Source organism: Fukomys damarensis, unplaced genomic scaffold, assembly GCF_012274545.1.
Source record: "Fukomys damarensis isolate Sample0158 unplaced genomic scaffold, DMR_v1.0_HiC HiC_scaffold_24, whole genome shotgun sequence".
Classification (NCBI taxonomy): domain Eukaryota; kingdom Metazoa; phylum Chordata; class Mammalia; order Rodentia; family Bathyergidae; genus Fukomys; species Fukomys damarensis.
In genome coordinates, this window is record NW_022900936.1 from 8,913,225 (window position 1) to 8,924,665 (window position 11,441).

Consider the following 11,441-nt stretch of genomic DNA (forward strand, 5'->3'; position numbering starts at 1 on the left):
GTGTTAAAACAAAATACAGTCAAACGCCAAATGTTAAAACTTAACCCTTATTAATTATCCCTGTAATTTCCTGTTGGAGGAAACCTTTTAACCCGCTGGTCAAAAGGAAGTCTGTGGATAACACCTCCTACACAAGCCAGGTTTATTATGAACCTTTACGTATCGCAACAGTGTCTCAAAGCAAATACTGGTCTGGCTTCATAAACATGGTGTGTATGAGCTGAATAATAACTATGGGCTTCTGTGTGGCTGAAATTCCTTCCCAATTAAAGTGAAAAGATGTGTTTTGGTTACATAATCATTACCTTTGGAGAACTAGGTAGGAGCAGGACTTATCTCAGTGAAATCATTAGGTTAAATTGCCTAACATCACTCACTATATGTAATACCAATAAAATACGATTTTTTCCATAAGGAGTACATTGGAACCTTGCTCTAATAGTTTGCCCACGGTCAAAACTAGTTAGTGAGCGCTTTAGCGGACACAAATGCTCATGCAACTGGAGGGCTGAAAAAGACGGAAACTCTAGCGTACCACCTCATGGAGCCAGGGATTAAATCGGAAGCATTCACACTGAGCTATGTCCCTGCCCCTTTGTATTTTTATTTTGAGACAGGGTCTCCCTAAGTCACTAAGCTGCCCAGGGTGGGCTCGAGCTTCCAATCGTTCTGCCTCAGCCTCCCAGAGTGCTGCATTACAGGCGCAGGTCACCGTTCCCAGCTCGACCTCATTTCATTTCTCAAGCAAGGAAAGGAAGGCTCCTGGAGGTCGAGAGCCCCGCCCACGTCACAGGGCTCCTCCACGATGCTCCAGGATTGCAGCGGAACCTTCTAACCCTCAACAGGCTCCTTCCCACTGATTTCTGATTTTCAGTGACATGGAGGTAATGGAACCACAATCTATATACACACATGTTCCTATAATGTTATCTAAATTCGTTATGATTCAGACTTGGAAATGAATTTTATATATAGAGGACAGAGCATGGGAACTTCCTGTGCACTAGGAACCCACGTGGCCCTTCTCCTCAACCTCTCTGTAGCCCCATAAAGCACACACACAAAGTCATGGGGGGTTAGTGATGGGTGAGGAAGCATCTGAGCACCTCTGGCAGCTCCCAGTATCAGAGGCCACGCTCTACCCGCTCCACCAGTTTCACAGTTTCATTATGCAGACCAACCATGGCTTGGCCACTGAATTTACCAAAGGCAGCTGAAGTCATTTATGAGTGGCTCTCTGAGAAAGGCTGCAATGATGCAAAGAGAATACAGAGAAGAGAAAGGGGCAGGGAGACCCCCAATATCCAGACTGCTTTAATTTAACTAAAACAGTAAGAACACAGTAGCTGGGGAAGTTTTCAACCACTGAATCATTTTAACAGTAAAGAATAAAAAGAACACATGGACTTAAGACGATCACTGACAACAGTAGAAAAGTACAAAAGTTACAGAAGAGAAGCTTCTGTAAACACAGCAGCTCAGCCTGCTGACTTGGCTGCCTGATTCCTGTTCCCCAGACCTGCGGCTAACTTGCCCCACCCCATATGCCTCTTTTCACTGATCATCTGAAGGTTCCTACTATAGAGGCGAAAGTCTGATTCCATGTACACAACCAGCTAAGAGGAGGATGTGTAATGCCATCATATAGCCCCTGGTGTGTACTGGCTGTTCTAGGCTGGCAGAAGCACTGACTCCTATTGGCACAAGTCACCCTCTTTCAGGTTTCTACATTTCGGTAGTTGAATCACTGAAGACCCATGGCTCTCAGGGACCTAAATCCAAAACTTAGGCTGGAGCAGTTTCAGGAACAAACTATCTCAACCAGAAGTTAGAAAGCCCACCGAAAAGGATACGTAACACCTACTGGAGAAAGCCAAGTGCTTTCAATATTTACTTTCTTTAATAGGAAGTAGAGAGGAGAGGGCAAGAGGCAGAAGTTTTAGTGCTAAGACAGAGGCAGAGTGATGGCAGCAAAGGTCAAGTCATGTCCAACGTCCTCTCTGACTTCTTTCTACCAAACCCTTTCATCTCACAAAACATGAAGATCTTCAGGGAGGAAAGTGACTCTTGTTGCCATGGACCAGAATGAGGCTTATTTTAGAAAACAAAACCTTAATGTAAAATGGGAATGGCTAACTTTTAAATATTAAGGCCGCATTTGCTGCTATCACAGAAGTAGCACTGACTGTTACTGGCAGCCAAGCACTCTGCTCCTTAGCTTCAAACCTGAGCCAGAGGAGGTCTCTTTGGATGTTCTGAACAAGGAGATGCTCGTGATCACTGAAAACATACAATCAGATCCCACACTTGACAGATACACATACCACACTCACATATATGGAAAAAATGCTGGAAGAAACTACACCAAGCTTGTTCACAGTAGCTGTTTCTGGAGAGTGAGATGATGCATGATTTCTGTGTGAACTTATTCTTAACAAGATGGTTATGATAAACATTTCTATTAGTGGCTGCTCTCTTGACCAACCACCTTATACCACTGGCTTCTGCAATTTAAACTGATACTATCTTTTCCCCATTAGTGTGGTTAAACACGGCCCTCTGAATGCAGACAGTTGGGAGGCTACTCTCTGGTACTTCTTCTCCCACTACCTAAACTGAACATTTTATAGGGTCACTTGTGTTTAAACCCCAGTCAGTTGCTGTTGTATTTGATGCTCCATTGGGTGATTTATTTATGACTTATAAAGAAAGCTGTTTCCATGAACACTAAGTTGAATGCTTTGAAAGACTTAACTTTGAATAAGAAAAAACAACAACAACAACAACAAAAAAGCTCTTGCAAGACAACTATAAAAGATTAAGGTAGAGGGTCCTAAAAATCTGGGAAGTTTTATATGTAGATTGTGTAATAAGACAAGACCTACAGATCTCTGTTTCAGTCAATTCAGGTTATTATAACAAAGTACTATAACTGGTTTAGAAACAATAGATATTTATTTTGCGCGTTCTGCAGGCTGGAAATCTGAGGTACACTATGGTTGGGTTCTGGATAGGGGTCCCTTCTAGGCTACAGACTCCAGACTCCTTGTATTCTCACACAGCAGAAGCAAAGAGAAACTCTCTAGGGTCTCTCATGTAACAGTACTGATGCCACTCCTGAGGGCTTTGTCCTCTGATCTAATCAGCTCTGCCAGGATCCACTTCCAAATCCTATCACAACGGGATTAGGGTTCCAACATATAAATTTAGGGGAACAGAAACATTCATTCATTACATTACTTTAAAGAAACCAAAATGTTAAACTTTAAAGGTATGCTTTTTGCAAGAAAACAGACCAATCTGAATTTAGTGGATACATTCAAAGTAAGGCCTAGCCTTCCTCCCAGTCTGGGAAATAAATGTACATTAATGTGTTTTAACTTAAAAAAACAACACATAAAATATACTATGTGTTCGTCTTTCCTTTGTAAATCTGCTTCTACAGACCTGCCATTCTTCTTTCTACAGCTAGTAGTGCTGTGGTTTGGACACTGAATCAATCCCTGATGGTCCCATGCATTACAGGTTTGGTCCTCCGGGTGGCGCCCTTGAGAGATGTTGCAGACCCTGAGCAAAGGGGGTCTACCCGGAAGTCTAGGTCACCTGGGCAACCTCGAGGGGGATTGTGGGACCCTAGACTGTCTTCATTTGTTCTCTGCTCCACCAAGTACTACCTACTCCCTGGAATTGTCACTGGGCACTACGCCCACTGTCTCAAAGCTCAGAGCCCGTACCCATCTTTGACCAGAATCTCCAGAACTAAGAGCTTAATAAAACCCTTCCTCTTATAAGCAAATTATCTTAGACATTTCATTAGAATGACCAAAAGCTGATGGATACAAGGAGAAAACAGAAAATCCGAGCCATCACTGTTTAAAACTATTCTCACCTTCCAGTTCATAATGCACCAACCGTGAGTTCACTTGTGGTCACTGCCGTCCCCTCAGACCGGTGCATGAGAGGGAGCTGGGGTAGTCAGATCCTTAAGAGCTCCAAGGTCTGCTCCGGGTGTAAGAAAAGAAGAAGCGGGTCAACTTGGGGTGTCCAGGGACGGCCACCTTAGGAAGACGCGTCTTTGGTGGAGAGGACAGTGGGAGCAGAGAGGACAAGCCACCTCTGCAGAGAGGCAGGCGACATGTCCTCAACGAGGTGACCCGGGTCACCCTGAGCTGTGGGCAGAAAGTGCTCCCCAGAAGTTCTCTGCAGCCTCCAGCTGTTCCTGAGGGACAGGTGCTCCCCCTCCATGCATCTGTGGACCTGACAGCCCGTACCCAAAGTCACCCCACCATCTCCTGCCCTGAACGCGAAGGTTTAGGGATGAATGTCTTCCTGATTCTCAGCCCCTGTTAACTGATCTAATCCCCGATTTTTAAAAAGTTATCTGGAGGGAAGGGAGTGAATGGGGGGGGGGAGAGACTGTCTGAAGAAAGCAATTCATGTCTAAAATTCCCTCGAAAGGGACAGATACCTAGTGGAAGGTAAGGCTGGAAGTGACAGGCACAGGACTTGCTCTGGGGCCTTCCAGGTCACTGCTCTTAGAATATGATGCATACCAGGGAGCCAGAAAACAAACTCTGGAGGGAAAACCTATTCACTCAGTAGGTGACTTTCCTCTGAGCCCTTGGGAAGAAGAGGTGCCAAACAGGTGGCTTCTGGGGTCTCTCTTCATTCTGAAATTTAATGACTTAGAGCATATGAATCACAGCTGTATTGTACCAGGCTGTGTGAAGGTGCAGAGACCAATGAATTCATTTAGTCTTCATAACAGCCCTGTGAGGTATAATTTATTACTTCTACTTTATAGGTGTGGAGAGAAAATTGAAACAATGTATCCAGGGTCTGGCAGGAGGACTGGGATTGGCTCCATCCTGCCTGGCTCCAGAACCTTATTCTACTTGCAGACAGAGAGCTCTGCACTCAGAATCATGGAGATGCTTCTCTCTTTGTGCTATTTTTAATGTTTTTAGGTGGCATAATAGTTGTACTTACTATGAGAGTTAAGAAAATCATCAGGAATTTTCATAGGCCTTTAGAAAAAGGAAAAAATGAACCACAGGGAAGATGTTTAGGAAGATTAGAAAAACACCTAAATGTCAAGTCTCCACCTCATTTGTTCAAGGTTATAGTATCTCGAAAGCCAGTTAATAGTTGGCACAAGATAACTAAGTTTTCCCTGTGACTCCTGCAAAGTCAGATAAGCTAATATTAGCAACTTAAACCACAGCTCTGTTTAAATGTGCTCAGGGTGATTGAAGGTGCTCATTAGCCCCATGTATAAATGGCCCCCTAGCTAAGGAGTGGTGAACTCTGACCAGCACTGGAGAAATGTGTTCCTGACGTGTTACAACTTGTTGCTAGAATTTTAATTTCACGCAATCTCAAATAATCCCAAGAAATGGCCATACTGTACATGAAAATAAAATGTTTTACTTTTTTTCAGTTTTACTTTTATAATCTCTATGTTGTGTACAAACACAGTAGGTTAGATAGCTGTTTCCCACAAATTTTCTGAGGACAAAATAGATACACCATGAATTGATAATATGTACAGAACAGTGATTCTCGAGACCAAGAAAAACAAATAGGTCCAAACAGCTTACACAGGAGGAAATGAAACACAAATTTCAAAAATCTAGGGGTCTGGCCCTCTGGCAGGGATATGGCCTTGGACAAAACTCTTGGCCTCTCTGAGGCTTCACCTGTATATTCTCCTTCACAAGCTGGATTCTAAACACTGTACTTCCAATACAGAAAGGAAGCACTAAATCGATGTCAACTATTACTGTTATGATAAATATCTCTCTTCCACTAATGGACAGGCTAAGCTTAAGGATATAAACAGGTGGCATCCAGCAAAAAGGCAGTGATTGGAGGGTAGCAGGGCATGGAACAGAGAATTGGAGATCTGAACTCTTTTCCTGCTGGTATCAATGGCAGGGTAAATGACCTGGGGCAAGTCATTCACCCTCTGAACCAAGATTCTCATTTGTGAAATCAGAATACTGGTGGGTCATGGTGACCCTCCAGCACTCTGAGGCTGAGGCAGGAAGACTGCAAGTTTGAACCCTGCCAGGTCAACATAACAACTTATCAAGACCCTGTCTCAAATATAACAATAAAATTAAAAAAGAGCTGGGCATGTAGCTTAGTGTAAGGCCCTGAGTTCAAGCCCCAGTACCAAACAACAACAACAAATCAGAATCCAAAGAATGATTCTGAAACTTTAACTCATCATCCTTTCTGATACCACAGAATTTGCAAAAACTTCGTACCTTGAGTGATAAATTCACGCTTATTTAAGAAAGAAACAGGAAGTCAATATGCACTTATGGAAGGAGCAGAAGGAGTGTGGGGGAGAAGAGGGCAAACCATTCTGATTAGCCCAGTTCACTGCCACTCACTGCATCTGAATCACAGCTTTTCCCCAACTCCCTTAAATTATACGCCCAAGTAGTCATTTTCATAGCACCCTTCCAGCTTTCTGAAAATGAGAATAAGAAAGCTAAAAATATCAGTCAGCTATTTGCTCTGATATCATATGTACACTCGATGGAATATTAGAAACAAGAGGCAGCTGGTATCCAAGGGCTGAACTGCAAAAACCACCAAGACAGGGTCAGTTTTGAGGGGCATAATATCTATGAAGGGCAGGGAATTTTAAACTCTCCTAGGACTATCTAGTCTTAGCCCCAACCTCAAAAGTAGCAAAATGGCTTAGACAGAATTCCACATTTCTATTTCCTTTACTGCAGAAAATCTTGATTTTTTTTTTTCCTTTGCCAACTTTCTCCTAGAAAGAGAAACTATCCACTTATTTTAGTTAGGGCAATTAATACGGGCAACTGTGGTCCAAAAACTACATTTTCTTGGCAGGTCTGATTAACTGAGGGGGTCAGCCTGTCTTTGGTGTGTAAGTAATTTCAGCCACTCATCAAATGTACCCTTTGTCTCAACTTTCTGAAGCGGTTCTCATTTCCAGTCTCTTACCCTCCCTATCAATTATCTGAACCAACATGGATTTGGGGAGGGGTCTATACACGGTGACGCTTGGGAATCACTTAGCCCTCTTTCCTCTGCACAGGGCCTTCGGGAAGCCAGACGCAATAGATCTGGGTTCCTGGAATCCCACATTCCAACCTTCCGGGGGTCGCGGGGAAACGGCCAGGACTCTGAGCCTCTCTACCTTGGCCCAGTTAAGACAACATTCCCCCCCACCGCCCGGTGGAACCCCTGAGCTAAATCACTGCCCTGTGTGGGCCTCGGGTCCTCCTTGGGGTAACTCGGGGGCTGGACCTGGGTCCTCTCCCGACCCCCGACACTCGGGGAGCAACACCCGCCCCACTAAGACCCAAGGATGAGGGCCTGGGGCTGTCATCGTGCCCCCCGCCCTTCCATTCAACAGAGCGTCCAGAAGTTTCTCTCGTCGCCAAGATCGTGGAAGACCAACAGCCCTGGTCACACCACTTCCGGCCCTGCCCAGACTGCGAGCCCGATCGACGCCCAATCCTTGCTCTGCGGATGGGGCCTCGGAGGCTGTCACCCTAGCGGTCCGCGGCCCGGGACCAGCAGGTGTTTATCCCCGAGAGAAAACACGAATGCAGGGCTGACCGTCAGATCCCCAGCTCTCCGACGAGCCCTCCGGTTTCGGTTAACGCTCCCGCCAACCCGTAAGCCACCCACACTTACATCCTCCCAGCGGCGGAGCCTCAAACACCCGGCTTCTGCAATTTGCAAGCAAACCACGACTCCCACAATCCTACCGGGGAAACTACAACTTCCGACGAACCGCTCCGCGCGCAGGCGCAGTGAACCCGGGCTGCCGCGCGAGTTACATCGCTTCGCGCGCAGGCGCAGTGGGCCCGGGCATCGCGCGCCCCGGTTGATGCAGTGTTGAAGGGTGAAATTCAGTCCTTAAGCGAATTGGGCTTTATTTAATGCACACCTCTAGATAGGCGGGAACCCCCGGGGGGTGGTGTAGGCTGGGCACCTTCATCAAAGCCCTGGGGCATATTTTCATACTGGACTCACCGGAGGTGAACAACGGCAGCCCCCGTCCTCCGCCGTCGCACGTTTCAGGGCTTCCTCCTCACTGCTGTGTGCGTCCCGAAACGCGCGGGTCCCCAGAAGTTTCCAGGTTTAGCCTTGCCCTTCTCTGATGACAACATGCATTCATGCATGCGTTTTCCTTTAGGGTAACCGTAGGGCTCTTCGGTGCTAGGTTCCCAGAGTTCTGCATACAGTGAATGCTTAACACGAGCACAGCAGGGCACAAACTGAGCACCCCAGTACAAGGATAATACTCATACAGCTGTCACTGCGCGCTCGGCTCACCCCACTGAGGAGAAGGGAACTGAGGCCAGAGGCTCAAATTGCAGAGGCAGGATGGTATTGGTACCCAGGAGATCTAACCACATACCCTTATGGTTGTTTGTGGTGATCAAGTGCAAAATGCCAAAATGAGAACCAAGACCTGTCATGTAAAGGTACAAGATCCCAATGGTGACTGTAACTGTACTGTATACCTAACATGTACCAGTAAACTCAATAGAAAAAAAAAGTGCAAAATGCTAAGGAGGTTAGAGGGAAGAGCAAACTGGGGAGGGCATTTAGTTCTTGATAGAGGGAAAGTAACAAAAGTGTCCTTGTTCTCAGCACTTTGAGACTGTTGCTTAATTTAAGTCCCTAACAAGCCTGTAAAGGACATATAATAACCAATTCAGATAATGAAATGGAGACACAAGCACATCTGTGCAATTTTGTTTTGAATTTTTTATTTATTTGGTACAGGGGATCGAACTTGGGTTCTTGCGGTTTCAAGGTAGGCGGCAGAACCACTGAGCTAAATCCCGAGCCTCTGTGCAGAGTTTTAAAGTAGCAAGTGCCAGAGCTAAGACTTGACCCAGATAACCTGGACCTAGAGTCTTATCAGATCAACCACCACCAGGGGTTCATTTTTAAATACCTTTGAGCTGTCCTTTAACAAATAAGTGATACTCATGTTATATGGAGCCAATAGAACAAATAGAAGACACTCCAAAAGCAAACAGCATAGAGAAGGAAAACAGCAAGTTGTTTGAATTGGAATTTTCAAACCAGTTTGGAGGGAGTTAATACTAGGGGAGAACTTAGGGCAAATGGTTTCAACAGGTATACACTGAACTTGCGTGAGGAGAGTCAGCATTTTGGCCTAGCATAGTGGCACAGCCCGGTAACCCCAGCACTCTGGAAGGCCAGTGCAACAGGATGGGAAGTTTGAGCCCAGGCTGGGCAATTTACTGACTTAGGGAGACTCTGTCTCAGAATTTTAAAAAATAAATAAAAATTAAAAAGAGGCTCAGAATGTTGCTCAGTGAAGGCACTGGGTTCAATCCTTAGTACCAGAAAAAACAAAAAAGCATTTCTCCCATTCCCCAAATGTGAAGTTCACTGACAGTCATCTCTGTTGTCACCTATATACTCACTGATAGTAATAAGCTGTGATTAATTAGGAAACTCTCGATGTTCTCTCTGTTTCCCTGTGTGGAAGGCATACACAGCTGGACAGTAAGGATAGACTAAAGTCAGGAGTACTGCAGTAGAAAAAAGCACCCATCATGCACCGAGCTCAGCTTCTATTAATGCAGCAGTTACTGGGCAGGAGGAAGGACTCACAGAGATTGGAAGTGGAAACTCCTGAAGAGGGACGGTGTTCATCCATGTCATCTGAATTTGTTCACTGGTGCTATCTGGAGAAGAAACAAACTTCTACAAATGTCATAGGTGACAGTGATGTAAGTTATAGCAAGACACACACCCAGCAGGGAGTTGTAATGTTTGATTTTCAAAGAGACAAGACAAGATGTTTCTGAGTGATGGAAAATTATATTTCAAAGGTAGGAAAAACAAGGATTTATAATTGCAAGCTTTCTCACTTGCTCCCAGAGGGAGTTCAGGAACCTGTCTGTCTGTCACCAGGCTTTTGCTGGACGTCAGTTCTAGCAGGGTTCATTTTTCTCAGGCAGGTACTTTAAGGGGGCTAGGGACACTATAAGGATGTAGCCTTGAACTGTTACAAACAGTGCTGGTATTTGATCAAGTCTCTTCTCAGTGTCTGGAGGTAGGTAAATCATTTGTGCCAAGAGTCTGCAGTTTTTATAGAGAGAGACTGTAATCTAGTTGAGAGGGCTCAGCCCGAGGAGAGTTTGGTCAAGGGAAGTTACTGTCACCTCGTGGAAACCCAGCTCCCAGTGTGGACCCAGCCGTGAAGCCTGGAATTGCTAGTTCTCTTACTGCTGTGGGCTCTCTGAGATGCATGTGTCTGAGGCAACAGCATTTATGATCTTCTGACCTGAAGAAGGAGGCCTCTTCCTGCAGTTGGCATTTGAATAGCTTCCCCTAACGCTCATATCTAACGCTTCCCTTACATAATTGCAGCTCTGTGACAGGAAACAGGTACTTTGTGTATATCTCATTCTGTAACATTAAAGAGACAAACCTTGTGTGCTTGAGTACGGATTATCCCCACCACAGGCCGTGTTGAAACTTGGTCCTCAGTCGATGGTGTTGAGAGATGGTGGGGTCAGGAGGGATGGGCCTGCATGAAGGGGTTAGTGCCATCTTGTGGGAGATTTCTCACCCTCGTGGGACTGGACTCGCTGTCCGGGGGGCAGGTTGTGATAGCAAGGTCGCCTCTGCACTTTCTCCTCTTCTGCACACACCTACTTGGCTTTCACTTTCTGCCGTGAGATGAAGGAACACAGGCCCTCAGCAGAAGCTGAGCAGATGCTGGTACCACGCTCTTGGACCTGTCAGCCTCCAAACCATGAGCCAAAATAAACCTCTTTGGAAATAGTCTCAGCTATACTGTTACAGCAATGGAACATTGACCAAGACAGTGCACGGACTTCTTCAAGGGTGCTTAGCAAGAGAGCTCCTCTTTTGAATTTTGTCTTTGTGCCCTGAGGCCTGAAGCCCTGTTCACGATTGCTGGGCTCCGGCCAGGGAGGGGAAGGAGATGAGGCCTGGGCTGCATGATGCTGAGACCCCCACCTCTGTCTCTTGCCATGGACTTCCTCCTCTCAGCTGCTCCTCTCTCTTGTCCCTGCTTCAGCTCTTTCCACCTGGTGTTGATCTCTGCCATGGCCTATTCACAATCCTTACATACCTGTCTTGCTCTATCCCAGCTGAGCTCCTATACAGTATAGACTTCCTCTGCTACACTTGTTTTAGTCATTTTCCATCACTGGGATGTAGTACCTGACTCTCACACCCTTAAGGAAGAGAAGATTATCTTAGCTCGTGGTTCCAGCCCATCGTCAGCTGGCTTCAAGACGGTGAGGGCGTGGTGGAAGAAAGAGCCCACGTTACAGCAGTCAGGAAGCAGCAAGAGAAGGGAAGAGCTGGGGACAGGAATTACACCCTTCCAGTCACGGCTCCAGCGAACACCTCCAACTGGGCCCCAC

General features: G+C 45.9%; 1 protein-coding gene across 2 annotated transcripts in view; it reads right to left on the bottom strand.

Annotated features, from left to right (window-relative positions):
• Smim11a (small integral membrane protein 11A) overlaps positions 1–7,784 on the bottom strand; it is a 10,613-nt gene extending 2,829 nt beyond the window's left edge. For both annotated transcript variants that reach the window (XR_004514220.1, XM_010611311.3), the window contains exons 1-2: positions 7,687–7,784; positions 3,890–3,999 (exon numbers count right to left, since the gene is read on the bottom strand). Coding sequence is in view for 1 of the 2 variants with exons in the window: in XM_010611311.3 (XP_010609613.1) it covers positions 3,890–3,901 (12 nt within the window). In the remaining variant the exon portion in view is untranslated. The remainder of the gene's footprint in view (positions 1–3,889; positions 4,000–7,686) is intronic.
• Between the last annotated feature and the right edge of the window lie 3,657 nt (positions 7,785–11,441).